This window comes from Malaclemys terrapin, chromosome 3, assembly GCF_027887155.1.
Source record: "Malaclemys terrapin pileata isolate rMalTer1 chromosome 3, rMalTer1.hap1, whole genome shotgun sequence".
Taxonomy (NCBI): Eukaryota; Metazoa; Chordata; order Testudines; family Emydidae; genus Malaclemys; species Malaclemys terrapin.
Genome location: NC_071507.1, coordinates 95,576,089 through 95,599,963, shown reverse-complemented (window position 1 = coordinate 95,599,963; position 23,875 = coordinate 95,576,089). Strand labels below are relative to the sequence as shown.

Sequence of the window (23,875 nt, the reverse complement as noted above, 5' to 3'; positions counted from 1 at the left end):
GGCCTGGGCCACTTTCTTTTATAGCTGGCATATGAGTGATAAGAGAATAGTTATAGAATGAAAGGTTTTGCTCAAATAATGGTCTGTAACAACTACAAAAATAACCCCCTTATCTTAACCTTAGCATTTATCAGCCTCTGATTTAGACCACTACTGGAACACAGACTTTCCTTTTAGTAACATTGTCATCTAGTTCAGTGGTTCTCAAACTTTTTTTTTCGTGGACCGCTTGAAAATTGCTGAGGGATTCGGTGGACCACTTAATGATCTTTCCAAATGTTGTTTGTACTGTTAGCTAACTATTGTAAAGTGCTTTGGATAAAAGCGCTATATTAAAAAAAAACCTTAATAATAATGTTTTTTTGTTCTACAAATAAAAGCACACAACTCATATTTTAATATCAGTAGTCTTACCTTTCTAATGTGATGGATGTGCCCTCCCTTCTCTACCACGTCAGACCCCGAGCTGAGGCGCGGAAGGAGGGGGGTCTCTTCCTCTCTTCCCCTGCTGCGGTACCCCCCGAGCCGGGGATGGGAAGGAGGGCTATCTCTCCTCGGCAGATGCAGCCCTGGAGCTGGGGAAAGTCGCCTCTTTCTCTGGCCGCTGCAGCCCTGCACATCCCAAATTCCCTCCACCCCCCTCTTCCCACCCCACTGCCTCCTCCCACCTACCCCCTATTCTCCCCAAGGCCACCACCTCACCTTACATGTGTGTCTTCTCCAGGGCCCAGCATCTAATTAGTGGAGCCATGCCTGCGCAGCTCCACTAATTAGGTGGGTTGCCTTTCATTCTCTTGTGTGTGGCCGCCCAGGCGCACACCTTAGAGGGAACTATCCATGGACCCACCTGAATGGAGCTCGGACCACAGTTTGAGAACCTCTGATCTAGTTAACTGATAAAACACATTGAATTCTCAATGAAGCACCCGAACCCACTTGTAGCCGTACCAAACATCGACCAATCAATAGAACAAAAGCTCCCTTCAACTGGACTGAAACCTGGAATAATTGTACAGTACCAAGTATCCAGGGTGGAGGAGGGAGACCTGCTCCTGTACCACTAAAGCCAGTGTGAGTTTTGCCATTGACTGTTTGTTTGTTTCTTGACTTCAGTGGGAGAAGCATCAGGCTTGTGTTGCTCTGTGGGCAGCCAAGGCCTTATCCATTTGGATTGTAAATCTGAATTTCCCAAGGAAAACAGACAACCTTAAAGGGAAAGAAAGAATAAACAGAAGAAAGAAAGGTTTCAGGGTAGCAGCCGTGTTAGTCTGTATCCTCAAAAAGAACAGGAGTACTTGTGGCACCTTAGAGACTAACAAATTTATTAGAGCATAAGCTTTCGTGGGCTACAACCCACTTCTTCAGATGCATATAGAGTGAAACATATATTGAGGAGAAATATATACACACATACCTGTTCATGCTCTCTGTATGTGTGTATATATTTCTCCTCAATATATGTTTCACTCTATATGCATCCGAAGAAGTGGCTTGTAGCCCACGAAAACTTATGCTCTAATAAATTTGTTAGTCTCTAAGGTGCCACAAGTACTCCTGTTCTTTTAGAAGAAAGAAAGTGATACATTCATCAAAACCTAGCATGAGTCCTGGATAACCATTACGGGACAACTAGATTAGGGACACAGCAGAAGCAGACAATTAACAACACGTGCTAGGGACAACAAATGTGTGTTGTTATATTTGACTGTTATATGGTGATGAACATCATGTTGCTGATCTTTGTTATATCAAAATAATTGTTTCTTAGAGGCAAAATACAGCAGTTATTCCTTTTACCTTTATAAATACAGTATAACAAACTCTTACTGGCAGGTTGGCAGCCTTTACTAACAAATAATCTTTAAAAATAACCATTTTACATTAATACGCCAAAGGATTTTCTTTGAGGTGGAGGGGGAAGTTGGGTCAAGCCAGATGCAATGATTCTCAGTTACTTTGCTCATATTAATGAAGGTTTGTACAGAATAATCCACGTGCCTTTATTTCATTCCAGCCAGGACTTTCTGCTCATATTTTAAAATCAGTTACTCCCTGCTCTCATATGGTGAGGCTTTCATCTGCTCTTTAGGAACAGTTTGGTTTCACTTGACTTTATTTGTTCCTTTAATCGATTCACAAGTACCAGAGTGAAGGTTGAACTAGATTTCAAAGACAGCTTGAAGATTTTAGAGGATTGGAGTCTGGTACCTGGGAGCCAGATGTGTCTAAATCCTAATCCTGGTCTGCCACGGACTCGCTGTGCAGCCCTGCACAGAGCACTTAACCTGTCTGTGCTCCGTCTATAAAATGCAGCTAATAATATTTAATGTCCTTTGAAAATGTGAAGTGCTGTGTGAGTGCTAAGTATTTTTATGATGTTGCCCTGATGGAAAGCCTTAACATTTTTGTACAAAATGGTCATGTTAATGCACTTTCTGGAATATTCTTTTGTTAACAAAATGAATGCGTTGCCAAATGAAAGTACATTTCACTCAAATTAGACGTTGTGAAACATGCTGACAGAAGCCAGGAAATTAAGTTATGGTTGACACTTAGCCTCATGGTGACCTGCAGAGAGATTTTTTTTCCCCCAATGAAAAACACAAAACCTTTTATATATATATATATATATATATATATATATATATATATATATATATATAAATCCTACATAAAGAACAGAATATATAGGAAGATCAAGGGCCCAATCCTATTCCCATTGAAGTCAATGGGAGGATTGCTGCTGCAAGAGAATTGGGTGTTTTTGGCTACAATCATACACAGGCTTAACATTATGTACCTGAGTATGAGACTACACCCATGCAAAGAGTTAAGCATATGCATAAGTCTTTACAGGATCAGCTCTTTAATTAGTCAGGATCAGGTCTGTGTGTTGTCCCACTGAATTCTTGTGGGACTATTAAAGTTATGCACATGCATAAACGTTTCTAGGATGGAGGCCCCAGAAACAATACAGCACTTTCATCCCCAACATTTTGAGATAAAGTGAGTAAAAATAAGCCATTCCTTTAGCCTCACCCTTGTCTTCGAATCTGAGTCTGCACTTTCAGTATCTCCCTACCACCGTTGATTGTGGCACATGGATCAGTGTTCATGTCGCACTCCCCATCAGTGGCTGGGCTGGGAAAGCTAATGATCCAACCAGCGGACTAACTTTGGTGCTTAATCCTGGTCATGTGCCACCTGAGGCACATTGAACATATACTAAGAAGACCACTGTTGATAACTTCAAAGCCACCATTGACCTTCAATATAATTATTATTCTTTATGTATTTGAGTGCTGGCAATGTATTTGATGCTGTACAACATTTACAGGAAAACCCTGTCTGCCTCAAAGCACTTGCAATTCATGGTAGAGAATATACAACATGAGGAGGAAAGCAATGTGTAAAAATCAAAATTATCCAAGCGATTGGAGCATATCCTCTCCTGGCACATCTCCTTTTAAGAACTGAAGCTGTTTTTGTTTCTATTCTGTTCTGTATAGGTTCTTATACCATGCTCATCCAGGGAATATCTGAGCACCTTCCAGTAATGCATTAAAAACATGACTAACTTCTGTTCTTATTCTCAGCCTGAGAGGAGAGCTTGCTGTGAGAGTAGTTCTTCCCAGGTTGTCAGATTCATCTAACTAGATCTATTTTAATCTATATAATCTATCACCATTTCTTCATGTTTGTGTTGGGGTTGATGGTAGCTATTCGTTGAGGGATGTTACCTCATAACCATCTTCCCCCTTCTCCCCCCACCATTGTGTGTCTGCCTCATTTCCATAGAGCTTTGTTCCCAATGTAGATTGATGCCTTTTGTACCTGATTTTGAAGTGTTGAATTACTGTACAAAACAGTAGAAAGCAGCTTCTATTAATGTCAAGTTTCAGAGTAACAATAAATTTGTTAGTCTCTAAGGTGCCACAAGTACTCCTGCTTCTATTAATGTGTAATGCTGGTTTTCAAAACTTTCAATACTGCAAATAACAATAGTTTGTTATAATGAATACCAAGGTATGTGAAAAAAGGACCATATCTCAGATTTCCCTGAAGTCCCCAGATGGTAGTGTCTTCTACAGTGTATGGATTATAAGAGACCTCTTGTTGTTGATTTGAAGACCTTATAGACAAAAGCCAGGAAATTCAATATTAAGTTGTCTCAGCAGGTCCTGTTGTGTATCTTGGGAACAATGGGATGGGTTTTGGATAGAGGGGCAGCTTTAACTTTGAATTTCCTGAGGTTTTGTTGTTATTTGTTAGGTTTTTTTAAAGTGTTTATGTTAGTATAGTAAAGATGAACACAGGTTGTTTTAAGTATTTCATATTGGGCTGATTGGAAAGTTCTGTTCAAAGGGAACAAAAACAAGAATTTTTGTCTCTTGTATAACGAGTTGTTGAGCCTTTTGGTAATGTGTTGCTCACTGGAAAATAGTAGGAAAATATAAAAATCACATGTCTCGCATGGATGCTCTGAGAAAGGAGAATTTGGTTTGATACAGCAGATGATAGATGAAGTCTGAACTATGTAATTAATGTGGGGAGGATTTGGTGAAATAGTTTCATATGGATTATGGCCTGGAGCAGTAATAAGCAAGGGACAATGTCCAACAGTCAAGAGACAGATGATAAAAAGGATACACAGATAATTTTTAATAATTTTTTCCTAATTGCTTTTTCTTTTCTTTTTTTATTTGATTTTACACATGTGTTTTTATGGCCCACTGAATGGCTCTTTGATCATTAGAAATTGTGCCCCTTGTAGTCTAATTTATATATGAAAAGTTGCCTGTTTGCCTTATTTCACAGCCACACCTGAGGCAGCCTACAGACTGAGGACAATTTATGTACTTCCTTTTACTTCCTGGCCTTAGATGGAGTAGGTTGGGAGATGGTGGGACAACATATTTCATCTCAGCCAGAGCAACAGAGAGGGTTTATCTATCATTAGAAAGGTTGACTCCCGAGTACTTCGTTCCCTTTACTAACCAGAAAGGTTGCTGCTTTTGACATTTTTCCAGGAGTTATTAGTGAACACCAGTGCCCAAGAAATTACAGTTCTAGGATCCAGTGAAGTTGGAAGCCATTGACGGATGTTTATTTACTTTTGATATCAATGTTGGAATCCTAGTGGGGAAAAACCTCTTGGCTAGTGAGTGGAAAACTCAAAGGGGTTGTATATTTGGTTCTGCTCAGATATACACGTTTGGTCTAATACTGGTCTTTTGCTTTGCTGTGGTGTGGCAAAGAAGCCAAAAAGCTACCCTAAGTGGTCAACTACTCTGGAGGAATCCCTGGCTGGCATTCTGCTAGAGCTGGAGCACATTGCAATTTCCCTGATGGTGTAATGGCCTATTCAGGGAGTATTGCAGGCAAGTGTAGTTTTAGTGCACCCTCAGCTACAAACTATGTTGGGAGATGACGGAAAACTGGCCAGAGGATTCCAAAATAGTTCCTTTGTGATTCTTTACCTAAGTTGCACCCGCTCATTGCTCCTGCTACCCAAGGATTTGAACAATCCAAAACTCTTAGGAATGCAAAACTGGCTGAAAATCTCTGAAGAGTAGGGTTTCTGAAAATATTTGTTGTATTTCCCATTTCCATTGGGCTAGAAATAGTGAACTGTGAAATTTTTAGCCGTTCTTGGCCTGGCCAGAGCCTGGAAAGGCAGAGGCCACAAAAAACAGAAAAATTAATTAGAAGGGAAAAAAGAAGACCAAAGTTTTGGTTCAGGTTTTGGGAAAAGGTTTAGATTTTTACTTTATTCAAATCACTTCGTCTATATCTGTTCTTGATCCCAAAAAAATAACACTGTGTGGAGTAAAGAGACAGAGTGATATGTTGTAGAAGATGGATCCTGGGGATAGGAATAAAGTTTGACCTACAGTATTACTGGATAAGTTATGGAAGAGAAAAAATAAGAACTGCAAATAATGTATTTCTTTTAACAAGAACTGAAGAGACTGTTAACAGTTCAGCAAACACATTATTTCTTGTGGTCCGAATCAAATTTAAATGAATGTGAATGCATCAGTGTAACAATAAATGAAAACCAATTGAGCACTACATAGAGCTCTGTCAAAACAAAACAATTTTGTGCACAAGCATCTTCCATGAAGTCAGCATGGGAATAAGTCAGCAGCCACTGATGTGATTGGGTGCCTTCCCAACTACCTTGAAATACTTTTCATGGTGACACTTCCTCCAGTAGCAATGCTCCAAATGCTAAATAAAGAAGGTTATGAGAGTCTACAGAGGTGTGAGCTTCCTTCCACCATGTGTGGCTACTCTGTCTGTCTTCAGATGGTGAGACCTGCAAACTTTGATTCCCTGGTCTTATTCCATTTTTTGCAGTTTGTCAGTGAAGGAATATTGTATTGCTCCATTGATTTGTTGCTGCTTTAACATGCTCTGCCTCCTGGTCTCTGGTATAAGGTATAACATATCAGCTGGTGTATGTGACATATACTGCTGCCTTCTACTGGACAGCGTATGGACTGTGTGTGTCTGTGTCAGCTGGAGCCGGTGACAGCTCTAATTGCAGGCGAACTGGGCTGATTTTATAGTTTATTATTAATTTGTCAGCAGTGGAGTGTGGTTTTTTTTTAAAGCACCAAAATGAGATATTAGAATCTGGAAGAATTTCACTTCAGACTTTAACAACATGAATGTAGCCAAAAATAGGATTTTACAAATGTACGCCGTACATTTTGAGTGTCGGTAATGAAAAAAAGTAATGCAGTATCCCGATCTATAGCTCTGGCAAAGTGCTTTATTAAGTAAGCACTTTGTTGCTTCCTGTCTTTAAATGTCATGTAGACTTGCTGCTAGGGATGAGCAAACTTTTTTCCTAATTGTCCTTTTTGGGTTTCAAAATTCAGTTCAAAATTGAATGTTATTACTCTGATGTGGGGCTGGGGGAGGAAAGGGGGACCAAAACACAGCCAGTGGAAAAAAATAGGGTTAAAAATGGAGCAGAAAATAGGCATTTGAAAAACAAAGACAGAGAGCATATGAGAAATGGAACAGAGGAAAATAAATTCTAATGGGGGGGGGGCAGAAATAAACATTCTATAAAGGGCAGTCTAGCATTGAGACATTGTTTTCTATCACTAACTCGTAGCAGAGACCTCCTTTTCATTTGAAAAACATGTGGTTTTGCTTTTTTAAAAATTGAATAAAATAAGTTAAAATAACAGGAAGAAAAGGCTTACAAATCCTATTTTGCAAACCCAATAAACAGTTCACAAAACTTTAAGTTCCATGACGTTTGCTCATTTCTAGTGTGACAGACCCAGACCAGTGGGGTATAGGAGTCTGGTAGAGGGCAAATATACTGGTCACTGGATGAGTAGTTTCAGATGAGTAGTAGCAGATCAGGGGCTGCACTAGAGTAATCAGGAACCTGCTAGAACCAGTTAAGGCAGGCAGGCTAATCAGGACACCTGGAGCCAATTAAGAAGAAGCTGCTAGAATCAATTAAGGCAGGCTAATCAGGGCACCTGGGTTTTAAAAGGAGCTCACTTCAGTTTGTGGTGTGAGTGTGAGGAGCTGGGAGCAAGAGGTACAAGGAGCTGAAAGTGAGAGGGTGCGCTGCTGGAGGACTGAGGAGCACAAGTGCTATCAGACACCAGGAGGAAGGTCCTGTGGTGAGAATAAGGAAGGTGTTTGGAGGAGGCCATGGGGAAGTAGCCCAGGGAGTTGTAGCTGTCATGCAGTTGTTACAGGAGGCACTATAGACAGCTGCAGTCCACAGGGCTCTGGGCTGGAACCCGGAGTAGAGGACGGGCCTGGGTTCCCCCCAAACCTCCCAATTGACCTGGACTGTGGGCCCTTCCAGAGGGGAAGGTCTCTGGGCTGTTCCCCAACCCACATGGTGAATCTCTGAGGCAAGAAAATCCGCCAATAAGCGCAGGACCCACCAAGATAGAGGAGGAACTTTGTCATACTAGTTACTCTGTTCCTAAGCAATAGCAATGACTGTATTTCTGAGGTGGGTGAAGTTGGCTCTTATGTTTTATTAAATGATTTGGGAACTTTTGGAATGAAAAGAGCTATGTGAGATTCTATTGTTGTTACTTAACTTATTACTCTGCTGAGTTTCAAAAAGGAAGTGGTGGCTTTGTTTGTTTTTGCTTTTAGGTTGAATCCAAATGTGAAATATGGCTCTGGCTTTACAGGAGTGCCAAAAATTTGGCATTCAAAGTACTGTAAAACTGCCACAGTTTTACAGTGTAGTGGATTAGGACAATTGCAAAAAATTCAAATTGTCTGCAGCATTTTCTTTTTCTTAGAAGCATTCCATTGTGGGACAGTGTGAAACGGTGGCGATATAATTGGCTTTTAATATGCTGAATGGGAATTTGAAATAAAGGTAATCAGGGGGACAAACTGGAAAAGAAAAGTAGTGGTACTCTTCCAAGTTATTGCTTACAACCCAAGTACCATCAACCGGAGGCACTAAAATGAGATGCACCACTTACACTAAATAGCTTTCATAGTCTGATCATTTTTCCTATTCCTTGCATACTCTGCATGCAGTGATATCAGGTTATCTTTATCTGTGTCCATTCTTGCATGCCTTGATTAGCACTGTGATAGTTAACAATGTTCATGTTTAGGCTGCAGCGCTATTGTTTTAGGCTGCCTGAATTTGTAGACAGACATCAATGTATCAGTGCACAGTTTATGGTTGCAAAGAGAATCTTCAAAGTGGGAGAAAATTACTTTTCATTTAAAAGAAAAAAAAAAAAGCTTCGATTTTTTGGACACAAGATTGCATCCTCCAAAACAGTAGCAGCATGCCGAGCTGTGCTGAGCTGGCCCACTTCACCCCTGTTTGTCATATCTGAATGGATATAATCAAGGATATAATCAAGTTCACCAACAATTTGAGTAGGATGCAGCTCACAAACTGATCCATTTAACACTCAACAGCATTACCTACAAATTCATAGCTCAGTGTTTTGAGGGAAAGATGTGAACATATTTTTTATTCTATGAATATCTGTTCTTTCTCCTCTTTATTTTATGTACGAATTCAAAACCACATTTTTAACACAAGAAACAGCTTGAAACATGGAGATAAATACAATGCCAGTTTCTTAGACTTCTCAATGTGGTGAAGAGCGAGACAGAGAGAGAAACCAATTCTATACTACTGACTACATACAGTAGTATATTACTTGGAAATTATTCATTTACTTCTGCTGAGAATATTATTTGAAAGCTAAGAGCACTTACCTGGTTAATAAGGCTGTTTACCATGTAACCTGTGTGCCTTAATGTGCAAGTATGAATCATTTATAAAATCTTTAAAAATATTTCACAGTGGTAAACATCAGCAGTATGGTTTAAGTGTTCAGATCAGAGTTAAATTGTATTGGAGAGAATTATATAAAAATGATAAATAACATTTGTTTCAAGAGAATTTCGTATATCATCAATCTCTCTATAAATTCAGACTGGAATTTCAAATTCAGACTAGACATAAGGCACACATTTTTAACTCTGAGGGTAATTATCCATTGGAAAAAATTACCAAGGTTGGGGAGTCTCCATCATTAGCCATTTTAAAATCAAGATTGGATGTTTTTGTAAAAGATCTGCTCTAGGAATTATTTGGGGGAAGTTCTGTGGCCTATGTTATACAGGAGGTCAGACTAGATGAGCCCAGTGGTTCCTTCTAGACTTGGAATCTACGAACCTTTTAATGAAGTACATATAGATATGTTATTTTGTAAATGGTCTCTTTTTGTTCAGTTCATGTTGTTGTACATCTTTATAACTTCCAGGATTTGTTTTGTGTCATCTAGTAGGTTATATTATGCAACCAATACATTATTTATTCCTTTGGACTGAATGTAGTGCTTATAAAAAGAGCCTGATTGTCAGACCTGGAAACTGAAGTCCTATATCCACAGAACATGTACAGCAAGGGCAATAGTAGTGGATGCTTCTCCTCACTGCCCTACCAATTTACTGCAACCCTAGAAGAGACAACTTCTAGGTGTGAGATGATTCAGTCTACTTACTTAGTAAAGCCTGGGTGTGTCTACTGTGATGATTGTAACTGGGTGGGGTTGTTTTGTTTTTGTGATATGGACATCTGTGTAGTGCTATTAATCTTACCAACTCATTTCACTTAGCAAACAGATTATAATAGCAGACAACCAAAGCAGAAGATCATTCTCTAAGACTTTTTGATACCAGGGACTGGCTTATTGCCTTCCTAAACTGTGCCAAGGAGATCTCAGGGACTGGTGCCAGTCCACGGACTGGTCATTGAGAAACATTGCTCTAAGCAACTACTTTGTTTCAGGCCAATGACATAGAGCCTAATCTGGTTTTACACCCGTATATCTGCATTGAAGTTATTTCTGCTTTACATCAGTGTAACTAAATCAGAATCAGGGCCATAGGAGTTTAAAGGCTGTGTATCTCATTAGCATATCCCCTGACTACCCAGACAATGTGCTTTTTATTTTACCATTTATTTATTTTATCTATTTCCTTGCTGACACATTCTCTTCCTTTATTATTATTTTATTATTTATTTATTTATTTTATTTATTTATTTAAATTGAAGTATCACTCAGAAGCCACATTCCTATCAGCTCCATCGCACCAAGGGATGTACAACTGCATAGTAAGAGACAGACTGCAAAGTCTTTGAAGGGACTAACTTACTTACAAAAGAAAATTGTTGCATCCAGGAGCTGCAGTTAGGCTTTCACAAGTACTTGCTAATAGGGTGACCAGACAGCAAGTGTAAAAAATCGGGACAATGGGTGGGGAGTTATAGGCGCCTATATAAGAAAAAGACCCCAAAATCGGGACTGTCCCTATAAAATCGGGACATCTGGTCACCCTAGCTAATATATTTGTAGCACTGTGTCAGGCAAAAGTGCAGACTCAACATTTACAAGGTGGTTAGTTGCTCCAGAGTTCATGCAACATCTGTTCTACCATGAAGTTCGTAATGTTCTAGGTTCTGGTGATTAGAGCCATTATTGCATACTATTAGTCAGTTTTACCATTTTGTCATATTTTCTAAATGGATGGTAAAAATGATAACTAGTATATGTAGATATGAGTCAGACATGAAAACAAGGAACTAACTTTTTTTAAAATTCAGACCATCTAGAACCCAGCCCTAAAGCCTCCTAACACATCCTGTTATCTGATTTTCTAAATACTTTGGCTTACTAACAGCAATATTTAATTATTGTTTTCATGCAGAGTATAGTTCTCCTGTAACCTGTTTATTTTTTTTCAGGGTTTGTGGATTTAACACTCCATGATCAGGTACATCTACTGGAATGTGCCTGGTTAGAGATACTGATGATTGGCTTAGTCTGGCGTTCAATGGAACATCCGGGAAAACTCTTATTTGCACCTAATCTATTACTGGACAGGTTAGTCCACTTATTATTTATTTTTGTTTGTTTATTTAAATGAAATGTATCTCTAGCTCTTTTAGTCATTTTTAGCCTGCAACCATCCCACCTGATGCTGAGATCCCATCACATTTCATAAATTAAGCAGAACTGGCCTAGTTAGTATTGAAAGAGGTACCTCTAAAGAACGCCACTGAAGGTGGTGTTGGAAGTGGTGTTCGTGATTCAATAAATGGCACTTTTAGTTGTGAGCAAATATGGCGTTAGAAGGTCCTCTCCTGCTGCAGGTGCTTACTTTCAAAGGAGACAGAAAACTAAGATACATGCCATTTGTAGTCCTTAAAAAGTCCATTGCGCTTTTGGCAAGGGCAAGGGTAAGGATACGGAATCCAGTGTCCTGAAAACTTTGTTTATTATTTCTGCCTCCTTAAAAATTCTCCCCTGCAGTTTCAGCCAGTTTTATACTAGTGCTATGTGCAATTAAACAGCTGCCACTTGCCATTTTAGAGGAGACTACTTTTCCACCATAGAAGAAAACCATATGCTAGACCTCACTCTGCTTTGTGATAGTCTGGTTATACCAAGCCACCCAAAAGCTGGCTTAACTGACCACTTGAGGACTCATTCAGTGTAGGGGATCACGTGGGTGGTACAGCTGCTGCAGCATCTCTTATGTTATCTTCTTCTTTACCCCAGGTGTGGAAGGCATGTTACATAAGAGTACATGGGACTGGGGGTTCCTCCAGCCCAGCCAACTATGACTGCCAAATGTCTCCTTGGGCAGCAGAATAATTAAAACAGCTCACTGGATATTCTGATTTGTTCCACGGGTCTGAGCTGTAAAAGTGGTTTAAAGCAGGCCCCACCCTGTCCCCCTCACACACCTTTAATCTCTTGTTCTGGGCTCATCTTGGCTGGATTGGAGGGTCTGATCCAGGAATGCTATAGAACAGATCAGTGCTCTGTCAAATCCAGTATCCTGAAACTTAGTGTCTCTTACTACATACTTCAAAGGGAGATGGAAAAAAAACAACTATCTAATTATACAATACGGTTCTATGAAAGTGCAGAATTTCTTGTTGATTTCAGCTGGTGTTGATTTCAGCTGGCATTCATTTCATGCACTGAAGCATGAGAATTGACATCTCTTAAAACGTATCCTAACTAATGTACTAGAAATTCAATAATCATGTTTCAACCCCAAAGGAATTTCTGGAGAAAGATACAAAGAGCTGAAAAGTGAATGAGAAGAGAAACAGTCTCTCAAACTTATAATAGTTACCACAACTAACATTATAATATCCATGTCATGTTCTGGAGAGCAGCTCAGACCATTGAAAGGTTGTGTCACACCTTGCATTGTAAACCGAAGTGCCCCAAAATGCTTCTGCTAGTTTTGGCTCCCTGCCTGGGGTCACACACACAGCCAGCATGCGCTTCATGTTCTGTGTGCTATACAGTTCTGATTCAACTACTTGGAAACCAACAGCCTGCCAACAGTTATCACAGACACACTCTTGTCTTTACCCGACTTGGTTGATGTTAACCGGTGACCAACACTTTCCCAGACCCATGTGTTCTGCAATGTCCAGCCCTCTCCTGCAACATTCAGAGGAATAAAAAGATCTCTTGTCTCTTTTAAAGAGACAAAACCCAACAGCTTGCCACATTGACTGGAGTTAATATTCATTTTTACTTAAAGATAGTGCTGTTCATTGAGATTAATAGAAAAACAAATTGCACAGTCTGAGGCCTTGACTTTTTACTTTGTTTCCAAACTTGGGCCTTGATCCTGAAGACACTTATGCATGTGCTAAACTTTTGCTGACAGGAGTAGTCCCACTGAGGTCACTGGGAAAACGAATCTGCCTGAAGTTAAGAACTTGCATAACCGTTTGTTGGACAGGGACAGCAAGCCCTGATCCTGCAATGAGATCCATGCAGGATGGCTCCTGTCTGTGCCTGCCTGCAGCCCCGCTGAAGTCAAGAGTGGAACTCACTGTAGGATCAAGACCTTAGGCTGGAAAGCACTGAGTTTAGCTTAATTCTAACTCTGACAATCCTTACTGCTTTTTGGGGTCCTCTGATAATCCGGCAGACCTCTCGGCTCCCCATCTGTCTTTTCCAGTGTGCCTTCAGCTATGCAAGTACTTGACAAGTCTCCAGGTTTCCCTTTTCACTTTAACATTAAAACTGGAGTTGGTTGAAGAAGACAAAAAACATCACCAGCAAAATTTTAAGAAAGAAAGAGAAGGATTTTAAGTGACCAAGTACAAGAGAGAAAGTTAGAAATGGTTGCAAGCAATGAAAAGTGAAAACCTGCATCTAAAAGTCTAAAACTTAATTTAACAAAACACAGGCTTTGTTCAAGATGGCTTTGTTCATAATGGACTTTCTCACCCATAGCATTCCAGCAAGATGGTGGCTGATTTCCCCACCCTGGTCAGGATTTCCTCCAGAAGCCCTGAAGTGCTGGTTCCTTTTAGGGTGACTAGATGTCCCGATTTTATAGGGACAGTCCCGATTTTTGCATCTTTTTCTTATAGAGGCTCCTATTACCCCCCCCCCCCTTCTGATTTTTCACATTTGCTGTCTGATCACCCTAGTTCCTTTGTCTTTTTAGGTGAAAGCGATCACTTGGTGTTTTCTGCCCCTTCCTTTTATAGTCCAGTGAACCTTTGAAATGGATTGTTTTGAAGGTTTATTTCTCAAAGTAAAGTTTATTCAATCTATAAGGAAGGTGACATGGGGTCTGGTGGTGAAGGAAACTCAATGCTGTTCCCCCTCTCCCCACTAATGTCTGCTAAAATGCAGATTGTTCTGTTTCCTGCATCTCCTCCCTCTGCTGTCTTGAAAGTCCTGATTACTGCATGTATGTAAACTGAGGTAAACCCACATTCCTTTGTTTAATACAGACCTGTTTACTAACTCCCCTTGACCTGCCTGGTGTTTAAATACACTTTAGTCGTCATTCTGGAATAGATCCATAACTCTTAATAGACAAGATTATTAATGATCAGTGAGCTATTAGTTTTCAAATTATACTTCACAAGGAATATTTTGTACAGAGATATTCCAATACTGTGTAGGGTGTGAATACCTGGGTGCTGGATTGGGTCACTATCCACCAAAACTATTTAAAGAAAAGCTTGCTAATGTATTTTCCTCAATTTTCTGTGCTGATAAGTTCCACAGGCTTATTCCATATTTCATAGCAAATGATTAGCTTCATCCAATTGTTGCATGCCTTTGGAGCAGCCTTGCTCTGTAAAGTTTGATCCAACACGATTGGTGCAAGCCAGAGGATTAGCACTGAGCAATCTGCAAGAAACAAGGTTTTGTTTTTTGTACTTTTAAGCAGCAGCTCAATATAAATGCTAATATATAACAGTATACTAACTACTCTGAAATAGAACAGGAAAAAGATATATTTATTGCCTCAGAAAAAGCCCTATTCTGCTTAAGTTTCCATTGAAGCACAAAGCAACAGAGCGTTCTGTGGCACCTTTAAGACTAACAGAAGTATTGGGAGCATAAGCTTTCGTGGGTAACATTAGGAAATGTATAAAATAGTTTCTCTGTACAGAGCAGGAATTTCTCTGTTCATTTAAACTTAGATTTCCACCAGTGCTTATACTTGACAAAAAAATCAAGGAAACAGAATAAAATTTTAAAACAGTCTTTAAGTCTTTGCACAGTAGCAGTATAATTTATTACTTCAGGAAAGAAAATACAGAATATTATTGGAAAATACAACAAAGTACATATCTACCTTCCAAGGACCAATCTGCTCTACATTTGATATTTTTCTAAGAAAATTGCCGAGGAACATTTGCAAAATAGAGAGTAGAGCCAAAGTACTTCTTTAAAATAAAAGAATCCTTATTGAGGTTGCAGGAACAAACCATCCCAATGTGTAGGAAAAAATAGTAAATATGGCAGGTGACCAGCTTGGCTTACCAGTGAAATCCTTGCTGATCCTAAACACACACAAAAAGAAGCTTACACGAAGTTGAAGATTAGACAAATGACCAGGGAGGAGTATAAAAATATTGCTCAGGCATGCAGGAGTGAAATCAGGAAGGCCAAATCACACTTGGAGTTGCAGCTAGCAAGAGATGTTAAGAGTAACAAGAAGGGTTTCTTCAGGTGTGTTAACAACAAGAAGAAAGTCAAGGAAAGTGTGGGCCCCTTACTGAATGAGGGAGGCAACCTAGTGACAGAGCATGTGGAAAAAGCGAATGTACTCAATGCTTTTTTTGCCTCTGTCTTTATGAACAAGGTCAGCTCCCAGACTGCTGCACTGGGCAGCACAGTATGCAGGGTTGGCTCCAGGCACCAGCTGAGCAAGCTGGTGCTTGGGGCGGCAGACTGTTGGAGGCGGCATTCCGCCCAATCCTAGGACGGCACGGCTGTTTGTTTTGTTTTTGTTCTTGTTCTGCTCCAGCCGCCCTTTAGGGGGCAGCGGTGCAGAGAACCAGAGCACCCTGCAGGGCAGTCCTCTTCCTTCCCTCCCCACCGACCGGAGCAGAGCCCTGGCGGCAGGAGGCGGTGCAGCGGGAGGGGCCACGTGGCAGCGCCCTTGCTGTAGCCCTGGCTGCCCCCTTCTCTCTCTCTCTCCTGCCTGCTCTCTCCCCTTCCCCCCCCAGCTGGTCCCCTGCACCTGTGCTCTGGCCTCGCCGCAGGTGTTTTTTGCTTGGGGCGGCCAAAAACCCAGAGCCGGCCCTGACAGTATGGGGAGGAGGTGACCAGCCCTCTGAGGAGAAAGAAGTGGTTCGGGACTATTTAGAGAAGTTGGACGAGCACAAGTCCATGGGGCTAGATGCGCTGCATCTGAGGGTGCTAAAGGAGTTAGTGGATGTGATTGCAGAGCCATTATCTTTGAAAACACATGGTGATCCGGGGAGGTCCCGGATGACTGGAAAAAGGCTAATGTAGTGCCCATCTTTAAAAAAGGGAAGGAGGAGGATCCGGGGAACTACAGGCCAGTCAGCCTCACCTCAGCCCCTGGAAAAATCGTGGAGCAGGTCCTCAAGGAATCAATTCTGAAGCACTTAGAGGAGAGGAAAGTGATCAGGAACAGTCAGCATGGATTCATCAAGGGCAAGTCATGCCTGACTAACCTAATTGCCTTCTATGATGAGATAACTGGCTCTGTGGATGAGGGGAAAGCAGTTGACGTGTTATTCCTTGACTTTAGTAAAGCTTTTGATACGGTCTCCCACAGTATTCTTGCCAGCAAGTTGAAGTATGGGCTGGATGAATGGACTATAAGGTGGATAGAAAGCTGGCTACATTGTTGGGCTAAACAGGTAGTGATCAATGGCTCCATGTCTAGTTGGCAGCCAGTATCAAGCGGAGTGCCCCAAGGGTCGGCCTTGGGGCTGGTTTTGTTCAATATCTTCATTAATGATCTAGAGGATGGCATGGACTGCACGCTAAGCAAGTTTGCAGATGACACTAAACTGGGAGGAGTGATCGATACACTGGAGGGGAGGGATAGCATACAGAGGGACCTAGACAAATTAGAGGATTGGGCCAAAAGAAATCTGAGGTTCAACAAGAACAAGTGCAGAGTCCTGCACTTAGGACGGAAGAATCCCATGCACTGCTACAGACTAGGGACTGAATGGCTAGGCAGCAGTTCTGCAGAAAAGGACCTAGGGGTTACAGTGGACGAGAAGCTGGATATGAGTCAACGGTGTGCCCTTGTTGCCAAGAAGGCTAACGGCATTTTGGGCTGTATAAGTAGGAGCATTGCCAGCAGATCGAGAGACGTGATCATTCCCCTCTATTCGGCATTGGTGAAGCCTCATCTAGTACTGTGTCCAGTTTTGTGCCCCACATTACAAGAAGGATGTGGAAAAATTGGAAAGAGTCCAGCAGAGGGCAACAGAAATGATTAGGGAGCTGGAGCACATGACTTATGAGGAGAGGCTGAGGGAACTGGGATTGTTTCTTCTGCAGAAGAGAAGAATGAGGGCGGATTTGATAGCTGCTTTCAACTACCTGAAAGGGAGTTCCAAAGAAGATGGCTCTAGACTGTTCTCAGTGGTACTAAATGACAGAACAAGAAGTAATGGTCTCAAGTTGCAGTGGGGGAGGTTAGGGTGGATATTAGGAAAAACTTTTTCACTAGGAGGGTGGTGAAACACTGGAATGGGTTACCTAGGGAGGTGGTGGAATCTTCTTCCTCAGAGGTTTTTAAGGTCAGGCTTGACAAAGCCCTTGCTGGGATGATTTAGTTGGGGATTGGTCCTGCTTTGAGCAGGGGCTAGATGACCTCCTGAGGTCCCTTTCAACCCTGATATTCTATGATTATCCTCCCTTTAGCTAACTGGGGGAGGGGAGAGGAAGAGGAACTGAGGGGAAACATTCAGAGAAGAGGAGGTCTGCATTGAGAGGTAACATTTTCTTCTCTGTCCTCGTTTCCTGGATGGGGTGATCATTTCCCTGGCCACCCTAGTGCAGATGGAATAGTAATAGACTTTAAGAGCACAGAATGCTGTTTGGGAGTCAGGAAGCAATTGTACAAACAAGAATCTGTTTCTGTTGTTGTACTGTTGCTAGTGTAACTAATGAGACAGATATCTCTATAAGGGTTAAAATAATTGGGGAGATTGGTACAATACGTGCAATTTTAAAGTGATAGCTGGGCCTGTTAGAGAAGCTCAGTTAATACTTATTGTAAAGTAGAAAAATAGACACACTTCACAAAAAGTCATGCAATGTACATGGTTCTTCTGAATGATATGCTGTTTTTAGGACTATATCTCATGAACAGGCCTGGCTAGAAACAGATGCTCTAAGTTGTTGAAAAGGGGAGATGCTTAGCTCTCCACAGGACCAGGCAGATGTTGCTAGTCTGGATGGTTCCCAAGAAAATAGATCTTAAAGATGTCACTAGTCCAGGACTGACATTTGTTAGATCTGAACCTTAGCTCATTGTCATTTGGGAGGGAAATGTAACATTACAAAACAGAACCAGCTCAAGAACAGTAAATACTACTCTGGTACAACTCTAAGACAGAATTCTTCCTCTCGCGCAAGCACCAAGTCTGTGCATTTAAAAAAAAAAAAAAGCTTTTATTAAGAGGTGAGGGAACACCGCATCAATTAGGAAAAGAGTGCAAGCAGTAAGTAAACACCTGCCCCACAGTATCTTGGGTGGTAATCAACTAGGGCATATTAAGTACAGTTCTGCTGCCCTTTAGTCAAGATTTAAGTGAATTTTAACACAAAACAGCCACAGTTTGGCAAAACATTCTGCTGCATACCTTGGCAAAGTAGGTGTTTCTGTGCAAATAGGCTCTGCCAGGGAGGTCTTCCCCCCATGTTCTCAACAGATGGCAAGGGAGAATTAGATCACTGCCTTATGTCATCTAAGCCTATGATTCTATCAGATTTCCTGGTACAATGCTATGTTGGTAGTGCTGTATTAAGCTCCAGATATGTACCTAAATTTAGCTGAATGTTAGCCTCTGACATCATGTGACCTCCAGTGTCAACAGCCTTGTTCCTTCTGTCTCTTGTTGGAGAGGATGACTGGGCAGAGCAACAGGGTCCAGAGAGCAACAGAAGGGTTGTGAATGGGTGTCTGGCTGCAGAGTACCTCCGTCCGTGACCACAAAAGGAGCACTCCCCAACTGGAGTTGATTCCATGGAGTGAGCAACCTTTTAAGCTGCTGGCCTAAATGCTGGTCTTTCCCTTTCAATTCATCTCCTGCTGCTAGAATTACCAGGAAAACAATAATAATAATGACATTAATTAAGGCAACAACCTACCATTAATATTTCATAATTACATGTAAGTGTGCCAGACTCTATCATCATTACTTCAAAAATGGATAACATAATACTGTACATAATACTGTTATGCAAACCCCAACTCTTCTACCAACCTACTTTTGTTTTGTTGGGGAGAAACTCAGTGGCTTGCTGGTCCTGTTTGGTGTGTTGGGGACAAATGCATGTCCAGCATCTTCTGGGCCTTCTTCCCTCTCTGTGTCTTTTCCTGGGGATCCACAAAGGTCTCTCTTCACTCCCTTCTATGTTGAGCAATGGCAAAGGGCATTGGTTGGGTATCCTGCTTAACCCACAGCTATGGGTGAATCAAATAATTTGATGACTAGCATAAATATCTGCTGCATTCATCAGCTGAGTGCAGATTAACAGTTTCCATTCTTATTTAGCTTTATGGCTTTGGTTTGAAAATGTCCCACCACATCTGAAAACTGTCTCTTACTGAGTTTCCTGTGCATGTTGTGCTTTCAGGCACTCAGATTCTACAGCAATGAGCCTGTAATAAAAGGCTAAGCACAATAGAATAAAATCAGAAAGGGACAATAGGATGCTTAGCTGGTCTCTCACATCTCGTAAAATGTTTCAAATACCTCAGGACATCACACTCTTAACTAGGGTTACCATTCGTCCGGATTTACCCGGACATGTCCTCCTTTTTGTGCTAAAAATAGTGTCCGGGGGGAATTTGTAAAGCACTCACAATGTCCGGGATTTCCCCCTCCCCCGGCACAGCAGAGCGAGTGGCTGGGAGGGCTGCAGGAAAGTCCCGGGCTGGACTCCGGAGCAGCTGGAGAGGAGCTCCGCCCTGCATTCTGAGCAAGTGTCTCAGCACAAAGTGCAGCCCTCCCCTTTTGCAACTGGGAGCGGTTTCTGCCATGCAGGGTAGCAAAACGGGAGCAAGAGCACTTTGTGCTGATACAAGGGCAGCTCTCCCCTGCAACCCGGTCCGGACCAGGGACCGGGTTTTGTTGTGCTGGGGAGCTCAGCCACGTGTCCGGCTCGCACAGAGCCCAACACCCTGTTCTGAGCAGCAGGGTAAGGGGGGGCAGGAGAAGGGGCAGGGAGGTTCTGGAGGGGGCAGTCAAGAAACGGGGGGGGCTTTTTGGGGGGAGTGGAGAAAGTTTTGGGCAGTCAGGGTACAGGTAGGGGGTAGGGTCCTGGTGGGCAGTTGGGGGGGGTCTTAGGAGGGGGCAGTTAGGGGACAAGGAACAGGGAGTCTTAGGTAGGGGGTGGGGTTCTGGAGGGCAGTTAGGAGCAGGGGTCCCAGGAGGGGGCAGTCAGGGGACAAGGAGCGGGGGGGGGGTAGGGGGCTGGGAGTTCTGGGGGGGAGCTGTCAGGGGGCAGGGGTGGGGAGAGGGATCAGAGCAGTCAGGGGACAGGGAGCAGAGGGGTTTAGATGGGTTGGGAGTTCTGGGGGGGGCTGTCAGGGGGCAGGAGTGCGGAGAGGGATCGGAGCAGTCAGGGGACAGGGAGCAGAGGGGTTTAGATGGGTTGGGAGTTCTGGGGGGGGCTGTCAGGGGGTGGGGAGTGGTTGGATGGGGCGTGGGAGTCCCAGGGGTCTGTCTGGGGGTGGGGGTGTGGATAAAGGTTGGGGCAGTCAGGGGACAAGAGGCAGGGAGGCTTAGATAGTCCTGGGGGGCAGTTAGGGGCAGGGGTCCCAGGAGGGGGTAGTCAGGGGACAAGGAACGGGGGGAGGGTTGGGAGGTCAGGGGGGGTGGGAAGTGGGAGGGGCAGGGGCGGGGCTAGGGCAGGGCTCCTCCCGTCATCTTTTTTGCTCGCTGAAATATGGTAACCCTATCTTAACTCTGTTTCTTGATTAAAGGGACAGCAAAACTTTGGTGCAGAACAAAGTAAATATGATTGCTCCAATTTACTATCAGCTAAAAAATAGAAGCAGGGTGGATACAGAGCTTTGATTCAAAGCATTTAATTAGTGACATACTATTTGTATTTATTGCCAAGGAAGCAAGCACATAAACATTAACTAAATCCACTGCTGCATTTCAAAAACTTTTTTTTTTTAATCTATGTATAGATTTTACTTTCAATTAACCAATGACAGCGATGTGTTCCATTCTGGAAACCAAACCTCCAACAACCAGTTGGTAAACAAGTCACTTACTTAACAGAGCTGAGTGCAGCAGCCTGCAGAGAGCTAATAAAATGCAGAAATTGACTAAATTCTCTTCCACTTTTTGCTTTATTGATATACTTTGAGGCTTGTTATTACATTGCAGTTATAGGCTATGGAGAACTAGATAAACATGCATTTTTAGTATGCAATTCTTTTTTGAGTTTTTGAGTTTTCAATTCTGCTTACTTGAATTTGGGGTCTCTACAAGCCACAGTGAATATTTTTCAAGGGTATTTCACAAGTCAAAGAACTTTAAAAATAATCAAGAGAAAGTCTCTCTAGAATTTTGGATCATCTTGGGTATTCTATTTATATTATGGCGATGACATTATGATTTTATGTAAGGTATATTTGAAATTAGAACTTGGAACTATAAACAAAATCCCATAATGGTGGTGGTGGTGATGTTCCTTTATTAAGAACAAAGGTACCCCCCGAGGTCTGTAAATATGATTCCCTAGCAGAAACTCTTGATAAGAGTGTCTTACACCCTCCGCACCACTGTGTCAACTGCTGTCATGTTTTGAACACAATACCTATCCCAGTTTTATAATTATCATAGCAGAGGCATGAGGAAGGATGGAGATTTCTGCCACCTGTTAGCCTACAGATCTATTAAATATCACCTCTCATCAAGATGAATGAAGCCTTCTAGAAAAGATGCTGTGCTGCTTGCACACTTCAGGACAAATTCACCCCTGGGGGTTGAAACTCCATCAACCTCAATGGAACAGTAAATGTGACCTTTCTAATAAAACTGCTAAATTTGATTAAATTGACTTGTCCAATGCTCATTTGCTTTATTCTCCCCATAATTAAGTGTATAGCAGAGGATACACTGATCTGGCAGTGCCAAATAATGCTACCAGTGAGTGAAAAATGATTGCTAAACAAATTACTATTTATGTATTTATTTGCATTTGTAAAGCACTCATCTCCATAATATCTAGGGAAGTATGGATTCCTGTTCAGCAGCAAGAAACTGATATTAAAATGCATTTATATAGGTTATGGCCGACAGTTGATCCAAACCTTTGTGAGGGATGTTAGCATCTCTTCAGAACAGTGCTATAAGAAAGAGGCAGTTGCTATTGAGAACTACAGTGTGCGGTGGGGCATAATGCCACCTGTGTAGATCAGAAATATGCATAGCCTGTACTTCAGTAATGAAGGAATTCATTCCTACTACAGTAAAGAGGTTTTCTGGTTTTCTATAAAATTCCTTTCCTTTAGTATCAAGGAGAATAATAGTTCAGGGCTAGCTGTCCCCTGGATCACTTTCTAGTCCCTGAGTGCACCCTTTCAGATGACAGGCCTTCTCTTCTCTCAGGGGGGAATGCACAATTCTCCTGTTATTGACTGGTCCCCTGGGTTCAGCCACTGCAAGTCTTCTCCTTGGGAACTATGACCAGTGGTGAATACAATAACCCAAAACAATCTTTTAAACAGAGTATTGTTTGTTCTCAATAGTAGGAACAAAGCATAAAAAGAGAGAAGGGTTTTCACACAACCAACCAGTCTACATGCATCTGTCTCTTATCTTATGACCCAGACAAGCCTAGCTTATCCAAGACTCCGACCCTCTTCCCCAGCAGTCCCTGCCTTCCTCTCTCCCTCTTGGTCTTCAGAGGCTGTCCTTTTATCTGCCCCAAAGTTCTGGGTTTCAGTTTTTCCTGCTTGGTTCCCACCCTCCTGGAGTTACCAGCTAAAACAGCGGTTCTCAAACTTTTGTATTGGTGACCCCTTTCACACAGCAAGCTTCTGAGTGCGACCCTATTTAACACTATTATAAATGCTGGAGGTGAAACGCGGTTTGGGATGGAGGTGACAGCTTGTGACCTCCTCCCCCCCATGTAATAAACTCATGATCCCTGAGGGGTCACAATCCCCAGTTTGAGAACCCCTGAGCTAGACAGTTGAACCCAACATGGTCAGAGGTAAAACTTCAATGTGAATGACAACCATATTATCCTTTAAGTACCATCTGATGCTATTGTCTCCTGTGTAAATGCAAATAATCCCTGCTTGAATTAACCCTGTGTAATTATATAACAAACCCCACAATAATACCAAAACAGATAACATGTAATATTTGTGAAATATTAGACAGCTCTTGCATCCTTTACGAATAATATAATGCATTATGGCTGTTCTGAATTGCTTTATTATCTGTTCCCAGTCCTCATGCATTTTGCTGCTGCTGTTTTTGTTTTGATATTTCCCATGTAGGCTGAGAATGAGTCACTGTGCTTTTATGGTGGTTGCAGCTAGTGTACCCTCTTGCATAATTTTCTGTGTTTGCCATCTAGTTACTACAGTGATAGTTGCTACATAAATATACTGATGGATTGTACAGGTTAATTATTTCTTTTTAACTTAAAGGATATTTACCACAACAATCCCCAAATGACATCTCATACCCTAGCATCCTGAGGCAGAGTTAAAAATGGGCCCAAGCTTTCAGATCCAGAATAGTGTTCGAATCCAAACATCTCCAAAGTTTGAGGTTAGTTTGGAACTGATGCTCCAA

At 41.9% G+C, this 23,875-nt stretch overlaps 1 protein-coding gene across 8 annotated transcripts in view; it reads left to right on the top strand.

The window, feature by feature from the left end:
* The window catches only part of ESR1 (estrogen receptor 1), a 304,660-nt gene that overhangs the window by 255,718 nt on the left and 25,067 nt on the right, over positions 1 to 23,875 (top strand). For all 8 annotated transcript variants that reach the window (XM_054023306.1, XM_054023304.1, XM_054023301.1 and 5 more), the window contains one exon: positions 11,288 to 11,426. In XM_054023306.1, the coding sequence (XP_053879281.1) occupies positions 11,288 to 11,426 (139 nt within the window). The remainder of the gene's footprint in view (positions 1 to 11,287; positions 11,427 to 23,875) is intronic.